This window comes from Camarhynchus parvulus, chromosome 1A, assembly GCF_901933205.1.
Source record: "Camarhynchus parvulus chromosome 1A, STF_HiC, whole genome shotgun sequence".
NCBI lineage: Eukaryota > Metazoa > Chordata > Aves > Passeriformes > Thraupidae > Camarhynchus > Camarhynchus parvulus.
In genome coordinates this window covers 48505791-48532729 of record NC_044586.1, presented here as the reverse complement: position 1 = coordinate 48532729, position 26939 = coordinate 48505791, and the positions used below count along the sequence as shown (strand labels likewise).

Sequence of the window (26939 nt, the reverse complement as noted above, 5' to 3'; positions counted from 1 at the left end):
TTCTTGGGGGCTTGTTTTGTTTCTTATAGCAATGGATCAGCTACATCAGAAGATCTTTTCTGGAAACTGGATGCTCTGCAGATGTTTGTTTTTGATCTTCACTGGCCAGAACCAGAATTTGCCCACCATTTAGAGCAGAGACTTAAACTCATGGCCACTGACATGATAGAAGCCTGCGTTAAAAGGTACAGTTGAAATGATCACTTAAATTTGGGAGAGATTTGAAAATTAAGGAGGGTTCATGCTGGCTTGCAGAGGTATATCTATACCAGAATCCTTTCACTGGAATCAGGGCAGTTCTAAAGAGATCATGACTTCTGTTTATTTCCAGTATCTGGCAATCAGCAATTTGGCAACATCTAGGAAATACCAAGGAGAATTTCTCTATCTGTTGTGAATAGACCCTAAGTGCTTCAGAAAGCTTAATCTGGACAGATAAAAATGCAGATTTAAAAAAAAAATAATACAATGGGGGGAAAATAAATTTTGTATATAATTTGTGTTAATCATAAAATGTACAATATTGATAAGAAAGGCTAAACAAGCCTTTCAATGTTTACAGATGACATAGTGTTGCATTATTTTCTCTACACACAGTAAGGAAAATGTAGAACTTCAGCCTAAGAATATGAGCCTGTTCCTAGAGCTAGAGTGATGAAATCATGGTTAAAAAACCAGAAACATTTAAAAGAACTTTTCTATTTTATTATGAAAGGGCAATGATACAGGGAATTGAATAAAAGTTAAAGCTCTAATAAAGAAAGGTAAAAAACATTACAATTAAAGTAATCCATCTGTTCTAAAAAATTTGGCATAGAAGCTCAGTCAGTTACAGTTATCTAAGAAATCTTAGAAAAACAGTGAAATCTTAAAGGACTACAAGACCATTAGTATAATTGTAGTCTAAAAAAACATAGAGTAGCAAAGAGACTCAGTGCTACTAATACATGGATTATCTTGACTTTGAGCTGGAAAAAGGAAAAAAACCTCTACTGTCTTATAAACAGGACTTTAAAATATATTATTATTTTAGACTTAATATATAACATACCAGTCTTAATACACTAGTCATGTTTTTGTGTGATCAAAGATACTGTATGTCAGGTAATAAAGATTAGAGTAGCAACGCAGAAAAAAAAGATGGAATTCTTCTATTAGAACTCTACTTGTGATATTAATATGATCTTAAAAATTTTTAAATGGGAATAGGATTCTTCTGTTCCCATCTTCTAAAGATATTGTGTGAATTTCTGACACCCACATATAAAAATAAGGGTGAAAATAAAACATTTTATCTTTAGGTATGTTGATTCACAGTTCATTTCAGTGCCATTGCTCCTTATTTACACTGTTTTGAGAAGAAAATAGAGATTTTATACTATGCATCTCCTAAAATGTCATAATTTTCAATGTAAATATTTTCAATATAAGTATTTTCTGAATATTGAACTCATTTTCTTTATTAAAATTCTCTTTCTGTGAAAGCTAGAAGAGGAATTTCTCATTATATTTCTTAGAAGCAAGTATTTTATACAATAAACAGCATTTTAGCATAGAAAAGCTGGAAAATAAGGGGAAAAGCTGGAAAATTGTCATTGCTTTATATTAAACACAAGGAAACATACTGTTATCTAAAAAGCAAGAAGATAATACTTTTAGTGTTCAACTGAATTCACTAAAGAAAAACAGAACCTTGAGATTACCATCAGTGCAATTGTTTATTGAAAGTTTGATATTCCAAATTTACAGAATTTTAATTCTAAAGTGTTCTCATGCATATGTATATTTTTAAGCCAACATGTTCAGTAAGATTTTTATGTTTACTGTGGTTGTTCAGAATTATCCGAGATACTCATATTACAAATTGTGTTTTAATAAACAGAACAAGAATTGCATTTGAGCTGAAGCTGCAAAAGACAAACAAATCAACAGACCTGCGTATACCTTCTTACCTGTGCACAATGTTTAACGTCTTAGTTGACGCCAAGAAACAGACAGCTAAACTCTGCATACTGGATGGGGGGCAAGAGGTAGGTGGAATTTTGTATGTTTAATTTCTATGTTTGGTTGATCTGAAACATCTCATACTGCAGACTGTCCTGAGATTAATTTCAGACTAACTGAGATGCATCACATAGCTCTGTTGGTACAGAAGTGTGCATCAGCTGATCCCTAGCAGCATCATGCAAAGACACAACCCCTCATCTTCCACCAGAGAGCACACAGAGTGCTTCTGTAATTTGTTTGCTTTGACCTGTGAGTGTGTTGAACATTCAGAGGATTTCTTGACTCACAGCCCCTCCAGGAATTTCTCTCGGGCTGCAACAGAAAAAGAGCCCACTTCAGGACTCCTTTGTAATTGTAAAATGGAGCCAAAATATTGTGCTTTGCAGACAGGTTTTAATTTAATAAGGTTTGGTTTTAAATGGATTTAACATGAAACCCAGCATTCATGCCTAGGAATATGCTGAAAATAGCAGAAAGAAATAATCAGGCAGTTTAATGGGGCTTTTTAATGTGGTCTCCAAGGACAGGGACCGTTTTGGCAGTAGTCTGCTGCCAGGACTGTAGGTACTCCACAGTGGAGCACTGATGTGCTTTTGAAGGAAATGTAAACTTCACTGACTTTCATCACTCCTGTGTTGTCACTCTCAGCAGCATTAATCTGTGAAATGAAAAGAGTATGTTATATAGGTTGGTGAGACCACCAACAAAAATTAACTGTTCTTGCTATGCTAATGTATTAGCATGTAATTTGGTTTGTAATTTGTTTAATTTGGTTTTGAAGAGACAGTAAAAACATTTTTCAGAATTTGGCAACAAAAAAATGTAGGTCTGCTTTAGGCACCTTCACAATTACACTGTTTGGACATATTTTTTTCAGTTGATTTTTGCATTTCTGTACTGTGTTCTTCATTTCATTGACTGATCTTTTCAAGTGAGCATATTCGATGTAATTGTCTTTTTTTTTCCTAATTCAATGAGACATTCATCATTTTCCTGTTCCACCCTGTCGTCTTTATTTTTCCTTTTGGTTTTCCGTGACACGAATCAGTTTACTAGTCAATGGGTAAGTGTCTTTTCATTGTTTTCTAATTTGCATTTTTTTCATTGAATATTAACAGCCACTTTTTATTTTAAATGGTAATGATGCTTTTCATGTTAATTTGTTAGCCAGGCCCTCAGAATTCCTTCACAGTCTGAATGTGCAACACACTGAACATCAGCTTCTCGGTTCTTTCCTTGTTCATCCTTCAGGGCATTCCAGATGAAGCCTTCACTTTTCTGCTTTTCAGACTCGGTGTCCTGTCTTACAGGTCACAAAGTTTTGGATTCTTTCATCTTTCAGTGAGGCTCATCAGAAATAAACCACAGCTGTCAGCTCTTGCTCTGAGCTGATGCTGCCATTTCACCCTTCACGTGTGTGTAACCTGCAAACGCCCACGAGCACACACTGCTTTGGGGACAGGCAATGCCAGTCCCTCTGTACTGCCCTGCAGACAGACAGAATGACCCCCTTCTCCAGGATGTGCCATTCCTCTTGCCTGCTCTGGGTCATGCCTCCTGCACTGTCAGCCAGTCTGCTAGGAGCCAAAGTTCAGCCACCTTCGTAAAGCCCAGAGTCTAATCATCTTCCACAAGGATCTGAAGTTTTGTTTTGCTGAGGGTGACTGTTTTAGTGGAGGTCAGCACTGGAGAGGAGTGGGTTAGAGTATTTATGATCTCATGGTTTTCAAAGTAAATAATGAAAAAAAAATCAGATTAATATAATTTTAAAATTATTTCTAAAGAAATGTCATGGCTTTGGAGCCTTGTGGTTTTATAAAAGCTTGATTCAATTTTTTTTTTGCCTTGTTCAGAAGTGAAGTTACTGTTTATATGCCATTTCTACAAAATTATATTTGCTTTGTGGTGAGAAAAAAAGAATAAGAAAAAAGGAAAGAAAGAAAAAAAAATACAAAAAAAAAACTCGCCAAAAAAAATAGGAACTTATCTTACATATATAAATCCATTAATTTAATGTACTGTGGAGATAAACTTGCAGACACTTTCTGGGAGGGACAACTGATTTTTTATGGATCACAGGAGAATAAATAGTTTTGACATTCATCAGTGGGAGAATAATTGTTTATGGTTTCCAGAGAGTAAGAAAGCATTGCCTTCTGAAGGCTTGTAAGCAACAGACATTACACACTGTTTGGGGTGATTAGACCCCTTAGCAGATCAGGACATTTTATTGGTCAAGGCATTAATATGGTTGGAATGTAATCAATATGAAAATGTAGAAAGTTCTTTGATGTAGTTCTAATATGCTCTTTTACTGTTCCAGTGTGACCTCAGCTGTTTGTCTGAGTTGTGTATTTACATTTTTCAAGTGTTCTTAATCATGAAAAGAAATTAGAAGCAAAAATTGACGTTTGGTGTTAGTACCTGTAGCAGACACATGTATGTGGGCAAACACATCTCATAGTTTTATTTTTTCTTAATTTAACACAAGTTCAATGTCTGTGCTTTTTAGAAAATCATCCTAAAAATATTCAGCAGATCGGAATTAATGTTTTGATCTGTATGACGCCTCTGAAACAGATGAAAAATGCCTTTAAAAACTTAGAACTCTGAAAACTATTCAGCTGGCAGCTGCTAAGTTAGGCTGATGTTTACACTGACCTCAGTACTTTTACTCCAAGCATTATGCTGTTAGCTGTTCCAAGTAGCCTTGAACTAGGAAGATAGGGTTAGTCTTTACAAGTCACATTTTCTGTGAAGTGGCTATTGGGGACAATCTTTGCTGTCAGATAAATGTTTCTAAAGGAAGAATTACTGTTTAAATTGATGTGCCTCCTTGACAGAATGGGATCCCTAGTTCTCGTTAATTTCAGAAGGGAGATCGGTAGGATTATCTAAAAAGTCTTTTGGATTTATTTTAAAAGCATTTACTTAAAGGCACCTTCTTTATAAAAAATCAAAAGAAAAAGTCTATGGAGAATGAAGTCTGTTTTATTATGCCTTCTATGGCCTATTAATTTGTTACCATCTATTCTGCTTTGTTGATGAAATTTTAATTTTGCCCTTGCTTGAGCATATTGTAAGATTTGTATAAACTGAAGCTCACTGTGGTAACAGAAAGGCTCTTTCAGGATGAACAATTGGAGCTCATTTTATTTCTAGAGGACATTTAAAATAACTTATGAATGAGAGTTGTCAGACATGAAATGCTGTATTAATTAAATCTCATTCTAGTCTTTTCGCTTTTCCAGCTAAACCAACTCTTTAGAAAAAAATACATGGCCACCTTAATTATTTAGGAGAAGACAAAAACTATCCTTCACATTCCTTTGCCTGAATAAGTATAAGAACTCAATTCATCTAAATAATAACCCATTAGCTGCTTAACTCAACAGTGTACATGGGAAAATTTTCAACACAGAATGTAAGAAACTGTTGATTGGGTGGATCATTTTCAAGGGTTTGTTCTTCTGATGTTCAAAATGATAATTTTAAGTAAATCTGATCTGGCAGAGTTATCAGCTTTGCGCCATTTATGACTTATGACAAAAGTGTGTGTTCATATACATGCTAATGATTTTTATCTTTTGAATTACAGCAACAATACCATTCAAAAATAGATGACTTGATTGAAGAAACTGTTAAAGAAATTATTGCACTTCTTGTTTCAAAGGTAAAACTATTTACATTTTAATTTATAGTATAGCAGAAAATGGTTGAACTTTGGAGATGTATTCAAATATCACACAGTTTCTCTATATGCAGGAAAATTTTAGGGGACAACGTGATTTGTAAATACTATTTGTGCAACTAATACTGAATTTGCAAAATTAAATTTTATAACAATTGAGTAAACAATTTCTGTGCAGCCTGCTATTGAAATAAGTTTGTCTTCTGTGTTTCTGCTGTAGATAGGAATTGCTAGAAGCTAGTAGAACTGGTAGGACTAAATTTTGTCAGTATTGTCTTACATAATGCCATGTGTTATTTTTTGTTGAATTTCTTACATGAGAACTTTCATCCTACCATTTAGTATTTAAATTTTGTGTTTGGAGGTGGACAATAGCCAGAGTTTCAATTTAATTTTTTATGAGGTTTTGGTCCACAAAGCATTTAATTAAAAATATTTTATAAGTTGTTGTTTCTTGAAATTGATTTTTTGGATTTTATATTTAAAAGTAAAATGTGTTTTGACATGATATAAGGACTGGAGAATAAGTGAATAAAACTTAAACAATGTCTTGTCTTTCTGAAGCACCTCTATTCCAGTAAAAGTTTTAAGTGATTGATATAAAAAAAACTTTCCATCCTGAATAGTTTGAAGGAAACAGCAAATAATGACAGAAAAGAAAGATTTTATATGAAGTTTTGTTATCTGTACATTGCAAACTATCCAGAAATATCTGATTTTCAAAGTAGGATAAATAAGCCATATATTCACAATTTGTAAGTTAGTGACAAAAAGTGAGGCTCTGGTCACATTGTCATCATGCTTTTATTTTTGCTTGTCACAGCTTGCTGAGGGGGGATGGAGGGTGGGAATCTGCTTTTTGGACTGACACCTACTTGAAGAGGAAGGCTTTGTAGAATCGTTATGGAAGTTTAAAATAAATGTGTCCACTTATTGATAACTGTGTAGAAGCCACACATTTTTGGTCTAAAGTGAAGGTTTGATATAAACATAATTATGAGCAGTTCAATTTAACAGTTTCAAGTTTTACATGTTGCCTATCATAGCTGCCAAGTAACCTTCCAGCTTGTGGTTTTAGTGTTATTGAAAAGGAAGAGGAAGAAAGGGGAATTTGATCAGAAAAAAATCGTGCTATTAAAGGTTAAACTTTCTGATTTTTTTTCCTTAATATCTGAGATTATAAAAAAGGAGGAATATAGTCATATTCCTTCTGGATGTATGTGCAAGAAATTCCAGGGACAACTGCTGTCAATAGAGAGGGATTTGCATTATTGGTTACCACAGTAGTACTAGAGGCTGAAATCTCAAAACAGGAAGCAAATATTCTGTGTCATTGGCTGATCCCTGGAAGCTTAACCAGTGTCTCCTCACTTAAGATGTGAAATACCAGGGACATGCTGATTGCTCCTGTTTCAAGTCAGAAAGCTTCTGAGGGTACAAAGGAAGGCTGAGGTTTAGCTCTTGGGTTATCGTACGTGATAACCCATATGCATTCATCTTTTGCATCTAATATATTTTCACTATTTCCCAGCCTCTACCTCTTTATTACCTCCTTTGTGTCTCAGTGGAATAAGTGTTTCAATCATTGTTTTTAGCTGCAAGTCACTTATGAAACTGAGAATAATACTTTTCCTTCAGTGAGGCTTTACTTGTTAAGAACTGTACTGGGCAGTTTTTACACAAGACACATCAGTCTAAAGTATTCAGGAATTCACAGGAATAGCACAAAACAGTGAAGCAATGCACAGTGTGTCTCAGGGTAACCAATTCATAGAATGTGAGGCATGTGCAGAAATGCTTTTACAGTTTCACAAGTCCGTACACTGACATTTCAGAAAACAAGTTTCCAGCTACATAACTGAGCCTTTTGTTTAAACAGATATCCTGGATGCTGAAATGTTTTGCTCTCTGTTATTTTGTGTCCCACTTGTATTGGATTTGTATGCTGGCGCTGTGGACACCACGTTCTTTATGAAAGCAGCCTTTTCCTAGCCAATCTTTGCACAATAATAATCTTCTCTGCAAAAAGAATCCTTTTCAATCATATAGAATTAGTTAAAGTATGAACAGCAGCTTCTCACAGGCATGCAACTGCAAAGCAGAAAGCTGGTATTTGGTCTAATAAAGCGGGTGAGGAAACAACTGCCAGTTTCTCCTGTGATGGGGATTTATTCTTTGATTGGCACCTATGTACCGGTGTCTTAATTAATCACTGTAAATATGACAGGTTAGATTGATAAATGACAAATGTAGGTTTGCACTTGCTCCTGCTCCTTGAACTGTTAAGAGCAGGGCTTATTGTAAAGTGATGATCTCAGTTCCTCTGGAGGTGACACTGTTGTGACACTGTTACAGGGCCCATTAACAGCATGCCAGATGGAATTTTGTTCTGTCCTCACACTCATAAAATGATACTCTTGGTTGTGGGAATGACTGTTTTGGGAGCAAGGGATGACTTTTAAAACAATCTTTTTATAAACTGGAAAGCAATTTATATGTGTAAAATAAATGGGCATGAATACAGTGGCTGACAGTATTTTATGTTATATACTGTGAATTACTTGAGCAGCATAACATCACAGAGGGACATGAAAAGGGAATTTGTTTGCTTTAAGGTAAATTTTGGGAAGTTTAAACATTAAAGCTGTCATTAATACAATTAATAAGATTTTTTTTTTTGTCAGAACAAAAATTTTGTCCAAAACACCTATTCATACCTCTTACTGAGGAGTCATGCTACTCAGACAGTAACAGGTGAAAGTCCAGGGAAAAGAAACCACATCATACCAGAGACTTTGGGCATACATTTTCTTGCCGCCTTCTTGGCCATGGAATAGCAGCTCAACAGCTCATGCTGCTGACAGAAAACCAGTGCTATTACACTTTCAGCTGAAATCAGAGCTGGTTTTCTGTTTAATAGCAAAAATAAAAGAAACACGGCATCAGAATCACCACCTTTAGCAATTGTGCTCCATCATCTTCGAAACTGTGGTCCTAGAAAGTAACATGTGATTTCTACCCAAAATACATGCTGGGTACACACTGCTTATTCAACCACGTTCTAGAGGCAGCAGTGTTGTGTCAAAGCAGGCCTGCCTCAGGAGACACTTTGGGTTGGGTTTCTATTTCTGTAGTGGTTCAGCAGTTTCCATCTGTTTGATCAATAAGTGAGCTGAAGAAAGAAGGTTATCCTTGATTTCAGCACTTTGTGAGGTGGAGAAGGTGATCAGATTTACAGTTCATGTTGCCCTGCTGATCAAGACAAATATGAGGAAGAAAAATTCACATTCTCACTGCAAATATTTAATTTTCCCACTGTTCATTTAGATTTTTCTCTGTGCTTTTCCTCCAGGTTGTTTCAGTATTAGAAGGTGTGCTGTCTAAATTGTCAAGATATGATGAAGGTACTTTCTTCTCATCATTAGTTTCATTCACTGTAAGTGTTTGGATTCTCAAAGGTTCTGTTATTCTTTCTGTGCATAATTCTGAAATTGTGTGCAATTTGTAGTAATAAGTACTTACTGTGTGTTTTATGCTTAATTTCCTAAAGGTAAAAGCAGCTGCCAAATATGTTGATGTTCCGGTAAGTGTAACCCTTTTAGATTTATTTATTCTATTGCTCATACTAATTCAGAAATTAGCGGGGCTTTAGCTCACATTTTTTATTGTTGACATTTTGCTTTCCTGCAGAGATTCATTACAGCTTTATATAGAGTATTTAAACAGCCACTCCAACCCTGAGAGGACGTTTCATTTCCCTTGTGCAATAAGTAACTCTCAAAGCAAACTGTGGAAAGGTTATTCTCAATGCACTTTTCCAGTTGTGGAAGAGTGAGGATTGTAACTTAGATACTCTTTTGTGGTGATAAATTGTTCAAATATGTAGTATAAGCAACAAGTAAAAGCATCATACTTGAATATCCATTATTTCTTGATTTCTTACTTCAGAACTCAGGTCTGCTTGTTTAACCCCTTGCTTGCTCAATCCCTATTTGACTTACCATTGGTTGTGCAATAAGTAAAAAAATAAAGGGGAAATTGTTGGAGGTCTTTTATACATAAAGGCAAAATTCAGCTGTTAAAATATTTTTATTAGAGTATGAGAGTAGAATATCTTTTCTTTAAATAAGCAAAGTTACGTAATATTGTCATTTTCACTCTCAATGTCGCTTGTTCTCTCATAAGTCTGCATTCTCATCCCTTTTTAATGCAGTTCTAAAAAAATCTTGTTTTCCAAGCACAGCAAAAAAAACCCTACAATTATTACATAAGTGAAAATTATTTTTAAATGAAAAATACTAAATTAAAATATAGATAAATGCCAAGTATGCTAACCTGTGTGGTGGCCAGTAAAACCTTCAGCAGTTCTCTCCTGAAAAATGCAAGCTTAAATAATTATTTTTTTGACTGAATTATTTTTCAGTCCGTGAATGTTAAATAAAAGGAAAAATCTCTGTTTCTGGAATTTGTTATTTCGCTGTCTTTGTATTTGTTTTATTCATAAGATAAATTGCAACATTTCTGTTGTTTTCAGATAATGTTTTCAGACTTTTTTTTTATTTTTTGCCTAGGTTTTTTTTACCTTTGTAAGTGCTCTTTTGTTTTATAAAAAAGATAAAAGTAGGCTGTCTTTCATTCAAATGAGTGACCTCATATCAAATACAGTTAGTTTAGTTTACCTTTTGTTAATATATTGTGCTGTGGTGTAGCTGCCACAGAAGGTCCTTGTTGAGTAACCTAAGACCCAAAGGCCTAAAGAAAAAATTAGTGTACAGACTGGACATGTATTGGCTTCTTTCAAGTAATATGGAAAACTCTCCAAATTACATATCTATGAGGAGGAGACATCAAAGTCTTTTACCATTGGCCTGGTTATACTGATGTTGAAGTTCACAAAAAAAATGAGACTGAAAAATACCTTTCCCACAAGGTGTGGGGAATACTACAAATCAGTCCCACAGGGATGCACCCACTGTTCCAGAGGAAGAGGGAAGTGAGCAGGGAGAGGTTGCTGGAGCCCCACTGCCCTTCTCACATTCACTGAATGGTGGTGCTTGGCTTGAAGAAAGCACCAGATTATTGACCGGCTGTCAAGATCCTTGTATTGTTACAATATCTCCGCTTCCCAGCTTTCTCACACACCTTTCCCCAAGCATTTCAACTGTACTGTAGTTCCACAGCTGTAAACTGCAAATGTAAACCGTGCTTCAGGGAAGCTGTGGATCTGACCAGGCAAAGATTTTCAAATTCTGGAGGTCTTTTTACCTGGACTGAAAGGTTTTCATAGGCTGGGGGTTATTTTTGCTTCTTCACATTCTTTTGTTGTGAAGATGCTGTTGAGGCCAAAAGCCCTTACTGACAGCAGCTGTCCAGTCTGAATAAGGCCTAAAATCTCCAGATGTCAAAGCAAAAAATTCCAGCTGTAAGAGGAGGCTGAAAGTCGTCACATCACAAGGTCATCACCTGGGCTCACAGCTGAAGTGAAAAGTGGAGTGAGGGGCAGCCACAGGGAGGAATGTACATTGAGCTCTTGGTGGTGTGACAGTGACCTAGCAACCCTGCACTGAAGCTAATTAAATGCCTCATGGTTTTATTTTGACCTAATATATTGTAAAATTTCTTCTCATCTTCTTTCTTCTTCTTCTTTCTTACCATATAGCTGGATGTGTGAAAGTTACTTAAATTGACCACAGTCAGCCCTTTCTTTTGCTGTAGTTGCAAATATGTGCAGACTTGCACATGTTAGACAATGGCATTCTGCCCCTGTGCCCCACCTCCATCTGAGTGAGACCACTTGGTGCATCTAGGGGAGAAGGCAGGGGGGCTGGGGGGGACAAGGCTTTGGGGGGGTTGTTTGAGTGTGTGGATTTGACAGAGTTTTTCATCTTTGACTACCAGGATTTGGCAAAGAGTAATATGAGGAAAGAGTAATAAGGAAAATATGCTGGTTTGTGCTGAAATAAAAAGAAGCTAACTAGGCAAAAAAGATGTTAGAAGAAAATGAAGATAGTACCGAGCAAAATGTTTTAGAGGGAGGATAAGAGGCAAATGGGATAAAAAAGTTAAATAAAAGTAAATAAAAATAGTAAATTATTCAAAAGGAAGAAAGAAGTTCCTGGATGATTTTTAGTCATTTTGAGGAACATGTTAATTCTATTAATGTTGAGAGAGGGTTTTGACAGTAAATAGTTGGACACAAAGGTGTACACTCTCGAGACAGCATCTGTCAATTTCTCAGGACCAGAGTGGGATAGACACAGACTTGTGGTTCATTTGGCAGATAGGTTAGTAAAAATGCTACCTACCCTTGCTCTCTACCCCTCTATTCATTATTCTTGCTAGAGAATTATGGTTAATTACAACCAAGTGAAGACCAAAAAAAGTGGTTTTGTGGGGTTTTTTAACTGTTTAAGAAAACATGGAATGTAAGCCTCAATTTTTCAGAATGCCCTTCAAGAAGTGGGACATATGCAGGGCCAAGGAGCTCTCATTGCTTTGCCCAGCTCTGCATAGAGGGCTGTATGGACACTACATATATTTTGGTAATTGAAACCCCAACAGAAATAATAGCAACAGTGCAAAATTACCCAGACTAGGAAGAATAACAATGATGTCCTGTGATTTCCTAAAAATAATAATGAAAAAATCTAGTCGCTGTTACACTCACCGTATTGGTAATTGTCGCAGTGCGCAAGGCTCTGCAGATGAAAAAAAAGTGGCTGCTGTGCAGGTGGAAGAAACCAAGTGTTTGGAGGAAAATAACACAAATGTTACAAGTAGTGCACAAGGGATGACATTGGTTCTCTTTGTCATGCTATGTTTTGATAACTGGGAATGCAGAAGCTGATTTGGATAGACAACTCATCTAAATCCACTATAATCCTTTGTTAGTTTCTCTTAAAGTCCAAGCAATCCATAGGAGATATAGAAGTACAACCTAATATATTTCCTTTTTTTTTAATATTCTGTTCACAAAGCCAGTTAATTAATGAGAATAGGGAAGGAATGCAGTAAAATTGAGGTTAAAAAAAAGTATGTTGTTAATCTCAAATGATTATTATTCCTTAATCACGTAGATAATTTCATTGTGTTCAATTTCTCATCATGTAAGTCAGTTTTGCATACAAATAATTGTGTCTTTGGCTGGTCATTTCTACACACATTTGCTGCATTGACAAATACAACCAGAGCAATTACTCATACAAATTGAGCATCCAGTTACATGCTCATGTATGTACTGCTTTTTGTTCCGAAAGGTATGTTTAAATCCCTTTGTAGGAGCCAGTAATCTATGCCAGTTTCTTAGAGGGCACAGAAGGAACCTAATCCTCCCTCTCTTCCTATGGGCCACCTGTCATAGCAAGTGCAGAGAGGCCATTTGAGGGAGCCAGGGCTGACAGCAGTGCACAGCTCGCACAATGCCAGCCCTCTCGCTCCGCTCCTGCCTTTATGTGGGGATCAAAGGTATGAAAAGGGGCCTCACACATGTGCCAGCATTTGACTTATGGGGTCTTGGAGAGGCCAAAGAAGGAACTCTGCCTCCTACCAGGCAGAGACACATGGGGACCTTCCAGATACCGTCTTTTTCAGATATCACACTTCTACTGCATGGCCTCATTTAGCTGATTTTAAGAAGCAAAACTCTTTTTGAGAGAAATAAGTGTTTATTTAGGTGTGGCCATGTGATGCTAGTCAATTTTAAGCTGGATTTTCTTTTAGAACTCCATTTTTAAAAAAAAGACTACAGAAGGGGTATTATCCTTACACTTAGGGCTTCTCCTGGCTTCCTCCCCCTCTGTATACCCAGGCCTGAGAACTGGGTCTTCTGTTTTCCAATCTGTGAAAACAAGCTATTGTAGAATTGGAGGGAAAGCCCTGCAGCATCTGTTTTAAGTCAGCAGTACTTTTGAGATGCCTTTTAAATGGCAATCAGAAGGATGACTACTAATATATTTTAATAACAAATTTTGGCATAGGGGCTTTAGTGGCTTTTTCACTAAGAATCAAAATCCTGGTGCAAACACTTGCATGCCTGTGTTTCCCCATGAATGCAATGAAACTATATGTACACGAAAAGGTGTTTGTGTAAATGCTTGCAGAATCAGTTTAAATTTTCCATGAGACTTCTCAAAATACACATATCTCCTCTTTGTCAAAGTTCCTGTTTCTTTTAAAGAAGATGTTTCTAAGGGAGAGAAAATGCATTTTTTTCATTTAAACAAAACAATTTCTTTATAACCATGTGAAATTAAAATGTTACCTTTATAGTAGGCTGATTATGCAAGTGGTGCACCTTCCTCCCTGGCTTATGTATTTAATTTTCCAAGAAATTATGGGGATGATGATCTAGCCATGGATACAAGTAGTTTTTATTCCAGAAGTATTTTAATGATATTTTAATTTTGTAATTCCATAGGCCAGTGATGAGCCTTGCAGTATTTAGAGAACAACTTTCAGGCAGAAATTTTCCAACATGCTCTTTCATTTTGTGGTGGACACTGAATAAGGAGCTCCTGTGTTCCTCACAATAGCCCCCTCCAGCTCATCTCTCCTTTTCATTGCATTGTTACAACCATGCTGTAGTTAAAATGACTCCCTCCAGGATGCAAGGGAGGGGAAAGAGGTGGAAAGGAGAGCAAACAGAAAGCTGGATGGATTTTGTTATTGTATAGTTAGTCTCTAGCATCTGTTCTCATCTTTGAAACATTAATGCCTGAGCAGGAGAGCAACTCAATAAAACTAGTGTAGTGGGTTGGGGCTGGTTTCTTGGTTTTGGTAATATAAGTTCATTTAATAGTCTCTAATGCTAAGAAATGTTCTGTGATAAAAGCCAAAGTGAGAATAAACATAACTCAAGTATTACAAATGTACATGATTTTCACTGAGATTTATGCCAAACTGTTGCATTGCAAAATGCTGCTCAGAAGCTTAGGTGTTCCTTGCCTGTAGGAAAATGCCTAATATTAGTGGCAGCATTAAACCCACTGCAATCTTTCAGCAGCAAAATATTTGAATGCCTGGAAATTAAGGCAATGCAGCATTACTTTTCACTAAGTGCTTCAGGCAAATATTGCCAGTGGGAGCCATGCATGTCATTCATAAAACAGCTTCTACAACATACTGGAAACAAATAATGTATTTTAACATTTGCCTCCATGTTAAATAGACACTATGATACTGTTTTCCTGTTCAAATGGAGAAAATAAGGCTGTTTCTTCTTTATCTGAATTTATTGCTATGAAAAAGCCTGGCAGTAGGACCCACCTACCAGTGAATAGTAAGGGACAACCTGCACCTGTGGGATTAGGTGCAGCAGCAGGAAGTAAGAGCACTTGCAGTATATAATTAACAAGGATTTTAAATTTTTTTTTTCCCCAAACAGCATGTTCATCTTGCCAGGTTAACTAGTGATTAACCCTAAAAAAGAATGTGCTGAAGCCTACACCCTTGTTTAAACTCATTCACTCGCCAGTGTATTCAGTTACTTGTGTAACCAGTGACAAAGTAACCCTATTTACAACTCTTAATTTCCTGGTATTTTATTTGATGTCTTTGTGTTTCCAGTTTCTCTATTCATCTCTTTGTCTGGTTCTCTTTCATTTTCAGATAGGCAAAACAGCTTGTCTGCTGTTCTGAATAAAACAAACTTATAATAACTTTCTATCTATCATAAAAAACCCACCTTTTTTCCTGGGGAAATTTTCACACAATATTTTTTTTATACTTACCTGGATAACATACCAGGTTACATTTTTCTCCCAAATAACTCTCATTAACTTCAGCAGATGTTCTGCCAGGGATTCCAAGAAGATTTTTTTTTTTTATTGAGTATGGCTGTGGAGACTGGAATGCTTTAGTCTTTTCAATTAAATGCCCACTGTGACAGTTATTTAAAATATATCTCCGTTTCTATTTTTTTGTTTTCTACGGCACATGAAACTTCTTCTTGTTGTTTGTTTGTTTAATTCTGTGTTAACTTGGGTTTTTTCTGATGCTTAATAATTTAAATCAGATCAATAAAGAATAATGTTATCAAAGGTTACCAAATATTACATAATTTCTATTAAAAAAAGTTAAAACATTAAATATACAGCATTAAAGCTATTTTGATTATTATAGTAGTTTTCTTTTCTTTTTCCCCATGTTTGGAGAAAGCAAATAAATTCAATTCATGCAATATGAAAAGATAATTAAGAATTTGATGTTCTGTTGGTTCATTCAGTGTTTAATGTGTACTTTGCCCACCATGAGCAAAGATGATTAACCTTCAGTGATTTTGGTGAGGTGTAAAACAGACATACTTCAGAGTATTGATAATCTGCCTTACCCAGACTTACTTCTACTGAAGTCAGACACTGTTTAAAGGAAAATTAATTTTTTTTTCCACAGCAATTTCAAAGATAATTATCCTGCACACATTAAGAAGGATGAAGTGTTTAAAAGAACTGTAATTCTAATTGGTAAATGTCACCAGCTGTTGCAGTTACTCTTACTTGTATATATTCTTTTAATGATTACACTCCTGTGCGACAAGCTACATGAAAATATATTCACTAGGTGTGAAATTCCCATATGTCACAGCTTCAAGACTAGGTAAACATCTCAAAGATAAGGGAGTTAATTCTGATGGGAAATGTTACTTTTTTTGCTTTGGCTGTCTGCAAGATGAACATTTTTTATTGAACTTAGAAAATATTGTATTAATTGCAGAACCACTAAGTTTTAGAATTCAGTAGAAGATTCATTAATACACTTGAATGTATATCTTCAAGAACTATAGAGAACCTTTCATTTACTAGATTATCTCCTTTATCCATCTCTGGAGATTTCAAAACATTTAAATATTTTAAAAATATTTCAATATATTTTTCCATTATTCCTCCAAGTTAACTCTAGTCTAATTCCTATAAATTCTGTATCAGGTTTTAGAAAGTTCATAAGGTTTCAACACTGATTGTATTCTCTTGTGCCATCACAAATGAGTATGCTAAGGTAAAATATGGAGTTTTCTGTTTTAAATCTGCTTCACCTTTTGATTTATCTTAAACATTTCTGTCACATTTTAGCGCAGGTACTTTTTTATGAAGGAGATTTATTAATTTGTGCAAATCAGGTTTTCTAACAGAAAATGTTTTGTCTATTGAAGTCTTAGATTTTTTATTCTATGCTTAGGATTTAAGTGTGTAATGCAGATATAAATATCAATGGTCCTGCTTTCCTCTTAAGAGTTTTATCTAAGCATATATAGATGGGGTAAGTTTTTGCAATGAGCTTTCATTGCCTCTGGAATGACCAGTCCAAATGTAGGAGATATTTCAGTTTTTCACTCTGAGTTTTGGAAATGGTACAAGCATGAAAGCTGGCCATCATTCCACATTTAATGGTTACTTTTAAAAAATGAAACTGCCATATATGCACATGTATAAATGAAAAAGAAAATCTTTTTATTTTGGAACATATTTTTTTATACGTCAGTGGTAGATTCAGGATAAAAAGAGTTGAACCTCATAAGCCAGGAGGTTTCACTCACTGCAGCTGTGAGGAAAGAATGCTGTCATCCTGTTACTGTAATAGGATGACAGCAGTTTCTGGACAAGTTTTAGTATGGACATGTTGCACCTTTCTTTCCCTCTTGTGCTCAGACCTGTTCACATAAATTATATACAAGATAATGAGAAATAAGAAAAAAAATAAAGTTGAATACTCACTTGCAAACTTGAAAGGAAGACTAAATATAAAATAATATATTAATATTTTAACTATATCAGCATGTTCGTGCATACAGGCTTTTAAAATATGCTAAATATTTTGAACTGTGTTGTTCATATCCTATTTTCAGACAATAACAGTTTCTGAGAAATAGACATGTCTTATGCTTGGGAATTCAGGGGTTGGGTATAACTGCTTTTGTCCTTCTTCCTTAAAACTATTAATTATTCTGTCTTAGCAAAATCTGGATCTTCTACAAATGTTAAAGCCCATGTTAAAACTATAATGCTATATACTATAATATTATAAAACTAATACTTTAAAGTATTATGAAACTTAGCATTCTTTTGCATGCCAGGAACATTATAAACTATTGTTTGGGAGTAAGTAATACTTCAACAAGCTCGTTCATATAGAGGGCATTTGCAGAAGACTTCCCAAAGGACCTGCGTACATTCTTGGTTCCTGTTAGAAAAAAGTGAACTCCTTAGCAACTCTGCATACACTGCCAGTAAAGGGCAGGTTGCAGGCTGTTAGGAGTGTTATTATGGAACAACTTTTCATGACTACAGAGATCCAGAAATCACAGCTGGATTCTGGAGAGATTCAGGGGAGAGAGCAGTTTCAGCCACCACTGTGCCTGCACAGCTGTAGTACCACATGCACACACCATGTCCTAGGGGGCGTGGTATAAAAATTATGCCTGCTCTGCTATTCATACAGAACTTATATTGGTTCAGGAAGGGAAAAATTTTGGTCCTTGCTCCTCCCCTAGCCATCCTCTGGGCTGACTGCACCAGTGGAACAGTTTACAAAATACAGGCATACAGGACTACACTCAAAACAGCCTTTCATGCCATTGCTCTCAGGGATGTGCTTGAGCTTTGTTTGAATTGCAGTTAGTTGAAGCTAACGTCAAACACAAAATTTAGCTGTACACTGGAAGTAAATTAGAAGAAATCTTAGGCAGTGAAAAAGGAACTGAATGCTTTTTTAAGTATTTTCTGAATGTGGTAGCAGGATTTGGATCTCCACACTTGGGCTGGAGTGGCTATCTATGAAAGCCTCATATCAAAAACAGGGGAAGATGTCCGAGTTTGGCACTGATGTTGCCAGAGCCAAGACTTGATTCAACTGTATATGGCAATGTAGATTTATGATTCAGAGCTTCCATAAATTAAAACATGTAGAACTGCGTTGATAGTGAAAGCTCATGAACATGTTAACTAACCCAGAATTCACAGCAAGTATTACTTTTAATACAGTTTGTACATGTATGAACATTGTAACATTTTTTTCGTTATGCTTAACTTCTTTTAAGTCTCAGTTTCTGAGGGGTTTGTCATTCCGTTCCCATTACTTTCTCCCCTCACTTTTTTTCTTCCAGAAACCAGGAATGGATCTAGCAGACACCTACATTATGTTTGTCCGGCAAAACCAGGATATCCTTCGAGAAAAGGTCAACGAGGAAATGTACATAGAGAAGTTATTTGATGTAAGTAACTAGCCTTGCAAGGTGTGCTGGTATCACTACCACATCAGGAGGGATAAGCTGGACTTTGATGGTGTTCAGCAAGCTGTTTAAATATTCTTCTCTGTTGATAATTTTTTTGCTCATATTTTCTGTGTGAAACTTAAGTGCTAGAAGACAAATAAAATTGGTAAAATATTATTATTTGGAACAGTAATTATTCCACTGTGAGTAGTCCAATTATATTCCATCTTTTGATTTTAATTTGTTAATTGAGAGGATTGGATTGGTGTGCTTTGTGGATTCCATTGCAGACAAAATTTTGCTAAATTAAGAACTTTTACATATCCCTGCCTGCCGGTATATAGAAAGAGTACGCAGATGCCAGGTACATCTCTGGGTTTGGCTGGTATTTCTGCGGAATGACTTTTAGAATTTTGTTTTATGGATTTCCAGTTTAAGACTTCTGGTTTCTAAAAGTTGACATTTATAAACATTGATTGAATTTTCAAACTCATTTTCAAATTTCTAATCTGACTTCTGCAAGTTCAGAGTAATCCTCATCCTCAAGGTGCACGCAATAATTTTCTTCAGCTTTGATAATTTCTGCAGCCTTCTTTCATTCATTCCTTTGCCCTGATTCCTCATCTTTTTGTTAGAAATGATCACATTTCAGTTCATTCAAGTTCTGACTACTAATTTATGTCTAGTATGTCCTTTTCTTAATTGGTTGAAGGGGAAGCTGTAGGCAGCTGAAACAGTACCTTCTGTATAAATTTAAAGCGCGACACATGTAAAATATATGTAAAATAAAAGCTATTTAACTATAAGCTGGGCTCAGTTTACGTGACAATTATCTCAGTCACAATTACATAGGAATTTGAAGAGGAAAAGAAGTCATCTCTAGCACTGTGAAATGGAATTTATTACAAAACTAATTCTGGAATGTAATATAGACTTTGAAGTGTATTTATTTGTGTCATCTCCTAAGTATTTTAGGAAGCTTTGCTGGCAGTTTAATTTAATTATGCAAGTTACAGCAAATGTTTTCATAACAGCAATTCACAGCCTTTACTGTGACACTACAGTTGTGGCAGTCACAGAAGGTCCCATAACATAGACTCTCAGCCATGGTATGTCATGTCAGTGTTTGTTGTTTGTTAGGCTGGGTGCTCAAAATAAGACTTAACTTTCAGATTTTATATTTCCAGACACTCCCAGGCATCTTTACAAAACAAAAAAAAAAAAGTATCATCTGTTTTAATAAGCAAAGTGCTAATATGTGTGAAAAGAATGATTTTATAAAAGCTTTGATGCCCTGCAGGGGTAGAAAAATTATCATCCATCCAGCTGGCACCTTCACAAAGTACTAAAGCCGTATTAGCAACTTCTGCTTCAGTTTGCTTTTGCAATGAATCTGCAAGCATATGTTTCATTTTCAAGTTTCTATTTTTTTGTTTTTCTTTGGGGTTATTTTTGCTTATGTTGTCATTTCCTGCATGTTAATAAAATTATCTGCCTAAGGCCAAATCTAACTCTCACTGGAGAGACCACATTGACTTTTTTGATGTAGTGGGACGAGACTGATTTTTAGACGGTGTCAATGTGGGGCACTGGCCAAGGCCTGGGCACAGGTCCGGGAACTGTCAAGGGATCCAGCACAATTCCTGGCATGATTTTGGCTTAGCACTAGCACACAGACAGGGCTTCAGTAGGGCTGGGTTAACATGGGTTCAGAACCTCTTCTGAATTTCATTTCAGCAATTGAGCTTTTCAGCACAAGAAAACATCTCCTGTATGGACACAAGTTCTGATACAGCACTTGCCTTTGAGTTTGCAAATCCTTTTCTATCCCCTTTTACTCTGTAGTATACATTGTATGCTGCTGTGACCAATACTACTATCTGTAAGAAAAGAAAAAATATATACATCATGTGTATTTTTTGTATTTGTGTCTTTATTTTTCTTTCTACATGCTGGTATCACATTTCTGTGTAACATCCCACTGGGAGATATTGATTGGACAGATGCAGCATTAAAAAAGCATTAACAAATATGAAAGCTCATAGCATGTGGAAATGTAAAACAAAGTCATCTCACTCTGTTAATTCACCTTTCCTGATATTAATTCAGATTTAGAACATTATGACTGAGCAAGATTTTGCAAATTATTTTTGAATAGTTTTTTTAAATTATTGTTATTAGCATTTAAGAAAACCTAGGTACTCTTTTTATAAATTGAAATCTATTAAGTTATCTTTCAATAGAAAGAATAAAATATATTCACTTTTTCATGTAAATGTACTTGAAGCCATTGGACTGGGTAGAGCTGTAGATCACAGTTGTTTTCCTCTTAAAACACATAGAATTAGTATCAGCTAAGTAATCATCAGCATATTGAAAGAGGAAAAGTACACTTTCCTGTGCTTCAGCCAGGGAAATACCTCATCCAGAATAACAAAAAACCCAACTTCTCTGTGTGCTAGGAGTCTTAGTTATAAATATAGAGAAGATCAGGCCTGAGACACTATTTTAACCCCAGAAAAATGTATAATTGCAAACTATTTATGTCCAGATATCACTGACTTGATCCAGGGCTGCTATATGCTGCTAACAGCTATTAGTGTAACTAAGTGAACAGCGTGTCTATCACACAAGTTATGTGCATAACAAAGATCATTTAAATTTAAGAATAATATTGATACAAGTACAAATGCCTGACAGTGAGTCACAATATGTTAAGCTAGGAGTTGTAACATTTTTAATCTACCTGAGTGGTTTGAAACTGGAGAGAAGACAAGAAAATATGTGGTGTTTTATGGCAGTGTTTGGTAAGCCTATAAAAGCAGTGCCCTGCTATACAAAATATGAAAATCAGGAGAATGGAACTTCAGCTTGTGATATGAACCCTTAAATATGAAAGAGGTTCAAATCTACGGTGATTTTGAAAAAAGACTGGGCTGGTAGTTTTTTTCAGGACCATTTTTAAACCATTTAAAACTTGTGCTTCAGTACATCTGCTGATCATGCAGCAGAACCAATGTGGATTTTTTTTCCTTCATTTCCACTGAAAAACTCAGCTTCTGGATACATTTCATTATTTCCTCCTCCAGAAAGACTACAGACAGCAGGCAGAGTAATATGTCCAGGTAGCATTGGTCTCTCTCAGGTCGGTGTGCTGCCTTCCTCTTCTCAAAACTAGTCACCAGGTTTGAAGTCACAAAGATTTTTCACTTGGTCAGTTTATCAAAGACATGGGAATTTTTGCCTTCCTTTGCAGTATGGGACATGGTCTTCTTCCTAAAATCAGCTGAGAATTTTGCTTGTCAAATTCCTTCTGTCACAGGGATTCAGGACATTTATCTCCTACTCTCATGCAGTAACAGCTTATAGTTCAGGGCACAAGGGCTATGGAGAGTAGTGTTTATTTGTTTTTAACATCACAATTCTTAAAGAGCACTTGAAATGTTTATAATCTATTGCATATGATTAAGCTCTGCAGTAGGTCTGGGCTAATGTTTTAGAAACAGTATATTACATTTGTGGGGTTTTTTTGTAAATAATTTTTTAAATATTTGTTTTCAGAAAAAGCAGTAAATCAAGTTGGTGAATGGAGAAATTAAATATTTAGAATATAATTGTACAAAACTAGAATAAATAGAGAATATTACTAATTATTATTAATGCCTCTCTTATTTATAAAGACAATCCGTTTCATGGATAATGTAAGAGCATCTGTGCAGCCTACCAAAAAACAGTGCTGTGTATCTGATCACAAAATTGTCAGATTTTAAAAATACCCAACTATGAAATTCCCATGGGATCTGGTTCTACCTTTTCAAAATCAATAGGGGTTTTACCATTAACTTTAATAAATGCAGTGCTGTGTCCATAAACATGCCAGGTTATTTCCATTGGCTAGACTTAGATTCACGTTGCTACTAGAATTTGTAGGATGGGACTAATAAATCTTGTACTCTTGAGGATTTTAATATATATCAGACTTGTAAATTAAAAACTATTTCCTTTAAACAAAATTGGATTTTGTTGACAAACCTCTTGGAAAAGCATTTTTTAAATTTTGCGTACAGCTCTGTTAAAACATCTGTGCAATACTTACTTTCTGTAGTAATGTCTAGTTCCTAAGTGCCGCCTGGGTAGATTCTCACTTTCTTGTACCTGTGATTTGCATGTGAAGTATGGATATTCAAAAAGAGTCATTCTGGACATTTTTGCTTCAGATTCCTTCTTGGTGTGTTTGCTATTGAGAGCATTATCTAACAGGTTATTTTGTGTCTGTTGTGGAAAACTGATGGTGTAACAGATTTATGATTACAGTTTTATTAAGTCTGTATGGACAATGAAATCTTTATGCAATAAGTGATTGCTGCTCTGAGAAATAAAGAATGGTTTCAGAGAACAGCTTTAATGCATCAATGTTCAGCCATTGATACAACTGAAAGGGCTTCCAATTTTTTTTTAGGCCATAATTTCTGGGAAACCTCTTCCCAAGTGTACCATAAACACATAAAATAGTTGGAGTGCACATCCTGGAAAGGTGAGCACTGGCAAAGTGATGCCCATAGTTAACTTGTACCAGATGGAACCTGTGAGCAGATGTTGTCCATCTCCTCTGGGTGCTAAACTGGTGTGGTGGGATGCAGTATTCCTGCTGACTTTGCAGGGACTGCCCATGTGGGAGGACTTCCTGGAGGGTGTGTCCTCATGCATGGTAGCAATTCAACAAGCTGAACAAGAGTTGTCTATGGCAGGGAACTCATACAACTGTCTTTGGAGTGCAGAAAGACTGAGCATCTTCATAACCCATTTAAAAGCTTAAGCACTCCATATTTACATTGCTGGTTTTGGCTTTTGTATTTCGAAAGTTCAGATGTAATGGGATATTCCTTTTCTGTTGAAAAACTACTTGTATTTTGCCTGGAATGTTTATTAAATGCTAGTGGTGTTCCCATAGTCCAACCATTATTTTCATTTTCCATTAGTAGCAGGGATGGAACAATTCAAGTTCAATGATGTACTTGAGATTATTTGAGGTCTTAATTATTCTTCAAAGGTTATTATGATATGTGCTCTGCTCAGTGGCTAAATGGAGACATGAAATACTCATCAGACTAATTTCTGTTTGCCATTCATTCTATTTGCCAAATGCTTTATTCAATTGCCAAATTTCTATAGATTTTCTGACCTATTACAAAAAAAGTGTTTAAAAATGTGCAAATTGTGGTGTTACACAGCTAAGAAGAACACTTAATTTAAATTGAGTTTTCAGTAGTAGCAACTCCTTGTGCTGCTTTTGTCTACCTCAAAAGCACTATTTTTGTAGTATTTAGTAGTCAACAATGTTTTTCTAGGAAATTTCAATTGTGGAATTTTTTTTCCTTATTCTCAAATTACTTCCTGCCACGCTAATTTTAATAAGTAATCTTCACTTCTGTTGTTATGTAATTATTTGCAAGTGTGTGATTTGACAAAAGGTCTACTTGGTTAAAGGCCACATTTGAATCAAAAGCTGTGTTTGTATTAACCTCTGCGAAACATGAGAGGACCGTGCCTAATTACTTAAAAAAATACTCAACAAAAATGGATTGTAGCTTGTTGATCTTCTTATTTCTTTGATAACTCAGAGTAATCTTCAAGAAATATGTGGGCTTCTTTCTCAGATTCTTGAAATTTGATCACAGTGCAAAATTGTCCTTTGGCACAATTCCAGAAATACGCATCTTTGCATGACGCACCTGGACATATGTGGCAGGTCTGGTAGAATCAGCTAATTAACAACACAGGCTTAAACAGGCACCTCATCTGGCAGTGTAGTTAGTTGCCTGATGGTGCTCAGCAGGATTTGGTAGTGCTTTTTATTTTTCTATCCTAATGGTCTGCTGCCCACCTAATTTTGCCTTATTGTCAGCCACTACTTACCGCAGCTTGAGGCCCTCCCAGGAGGCTAAATTATTATCAAAGGATTAGGGAGATGTAGCCTTGCAGCTCTGACATTTCTGATTACTTGTCTATGCCAGAACAGTAATTAGCTGTGACTAATTAAGAAAAATGTTCCTGCCATAGAAAACCATTTAAAAGAACCGAGAAGTAGAAAAGCAATTGAAAAGCTGAGCAGTGCTCAGATTTGCCGATGCTCTTTAGATTTTCACCAAAGTCTTAACTCATCTTTAATTACGTCTCTTACTTTATAGGGGAAATAGAAAGCTCGTGATATGAAAACCACTCTGTAGTTGTCTCGTGATCTAACAGAATTTTTTGTCATTTTGAAACAGTTGTTTCTCTTTTGGTAAAAGAATTTTAAAGAAAACTGTAGGCAGTGTCACTGAAAAAGTAAGTTATATTGACATGCTCAAATACAGGAAACTCTTCTGCAGGATGGAAGCAACATCTTGCAAACTTACTGTTCAAAGTCTTTTTAAAGTTTGCTAAATTATTCCTGATGTTTTCAAATAGACTCACCTCATTTCTCAAGGTAGCAATCTCTATAAAAGAAAAAAAAGCTCATTTGAAATCTGAAAAATGTAACCTCCCTCTGTTTTCATTTAGTGTAGAAGTTTTCTTTGATTTTTTTTCTGGATTATGCTGAGAAAAAGAGTGCCCACACTTAGAGGGTGCTGATTATGCTGCTATGACTGCAGCAAAGCTCAGTACTGTTGAAATCAGTACAACCACAACACACTTAAAGTAAAGCATGTGCTTCAGAGTTTCCTGCTTCAGGATCAGAATATTCAGCACTTTGTAAGCTGTTTTATATTGCAGCTGATAGTGTTTTCTCTAGAGAAACACAATGACATAATATGACTGTCTTTTATATGGCTTTGATATTATACACTTTCACGTCTTCATTCTTTATGCCATTCTTCATTCCTGAATTTCCATTTTGTTGTGTACCACACAATCCAAAAAGATACAAAAATTATTTTCCCAAAACATTAAATATCCCATAGTCCATTCTGCATTTAGTATTCATGGAATGGATGTCTGACACCTTTTTCACACCAATTCGATCATATTAAATTTTTCCAGCTGGGAAGTAAGAAACTATGAAATAGATATTTTGATGTCGTGCTAAAAGTGCTCTCTGGGTATGAAAGGAAAATAGAAGATTATTTTTAAGGCACTAAAACTCATAGCCTTACATTCAGAATTTCTTATACTGCACTATCCCCTAAGTCCCCTGACTTGTGTGAGAAGCTCACTTTTTTAGACAGGAAATAAAGAACAATGTATAAATTACCCTTAAAAAGCAGTTTTAAGTGCATGTTACAAGTCACAACAGGAAAAATGAGGAGAAAAAAAATCCTAAACTTAATATTCTAAAACCCATCTGATTTTTTTTTCCCTGAAGGAAGTTTTTCAATCAAATAGAACCACAAGGAGGTTTTGCTTGTTTGTTTGGGGAGGTTCTATAATACTGGGAGCTTCCAGTACAGTTTCTTCATACGCATTTCTGGTATATACTGTTCATTCATTTATTAACTTAGTTATATGGATCTATCCATCACTCACAATACCCATTCACTAAAAACAATAACAATTCTATCTAATAAAGGAGAGCTCCTTCCAACATCCAGGCCCAATTTAGTCCTTTAACCTTTTTATCCCACTTAGGCATAAAGTAGCAGCATCTCATTCCAGGCACTACACTTTTTCTTCTTACCTAGATGGCTTGAAATGTGTCTAGCAACTTAATAGAATCAATTGAGCATGGGCAACTATAAAAATATAAAATAGCACTGAAACTTCAGATGAGGCTGTCAGTAAGTGTTAACTGTGGCTGCAGCTTTCACATTCTACACAGTCAAGAGAAATCAATAAGGATTGTACCATTTGTATTGTCTTACCTAATGTTTGTTCACCATGAAGTGCCAGGCACAAGCACCATCTAGGGAATATTGATTTCTTGATGTACTGTAATTCACACACGTATAAACAGCAGGAGAACCTTGTGGCTTCTCAAACGTTACTTGCAGGTTTGATGTTTATACTTGTATTTCATTTGGGTCAAGCTTAGTTGAAAAAGGAAAGTAAAACAAAACT

General features: G+C 35.6%; 1 protein-coding gene across 8 annotated transcripts in view; it reads left to right on the top strand.

Annotated features, from left to right (window-relative positions):
* Nucleotides 1-26939, top strand: part of CADPS2 (calcium dependent secretion activator 2) — a 280917-nt gene that overhangs the window by 240643 nt on the left and 13335 nt on the right. For all 8 annotated transcript variants that reach the window (XM_030960018.1, XM_030960017.1, XM_030960022.1 and 5 more), the window contains 7 exons: nucleotides 30-185; nucleotides 1883-2030; nucleotides 3056-3070; nucleotides 5606-5680; nucleotides 9051-9134; nucleotides 9249-9281; nucleotides 18795-18902. In XM_030960018.1, the coding sequence (XP_030815878.1) occupies nucleotides 30-185; nucleotides 1883-2030; nucleotides 3056-3070; nucleotides 5606-5680; nucleotides 9051-9134; nucleotides 9249-9281; nucleotides 18795-18902 (619 nt within the window). The remainder of the gene's footprint in view (nucleotides 1-29; nucleotides 186-1882; nucleotides 2031-3055; nucleotides 3071-5605; nucleotides 5681-9050; nucleotides 9135-9248; nucleotides 9282-18794; nucleotides 18903-26939) is intronic.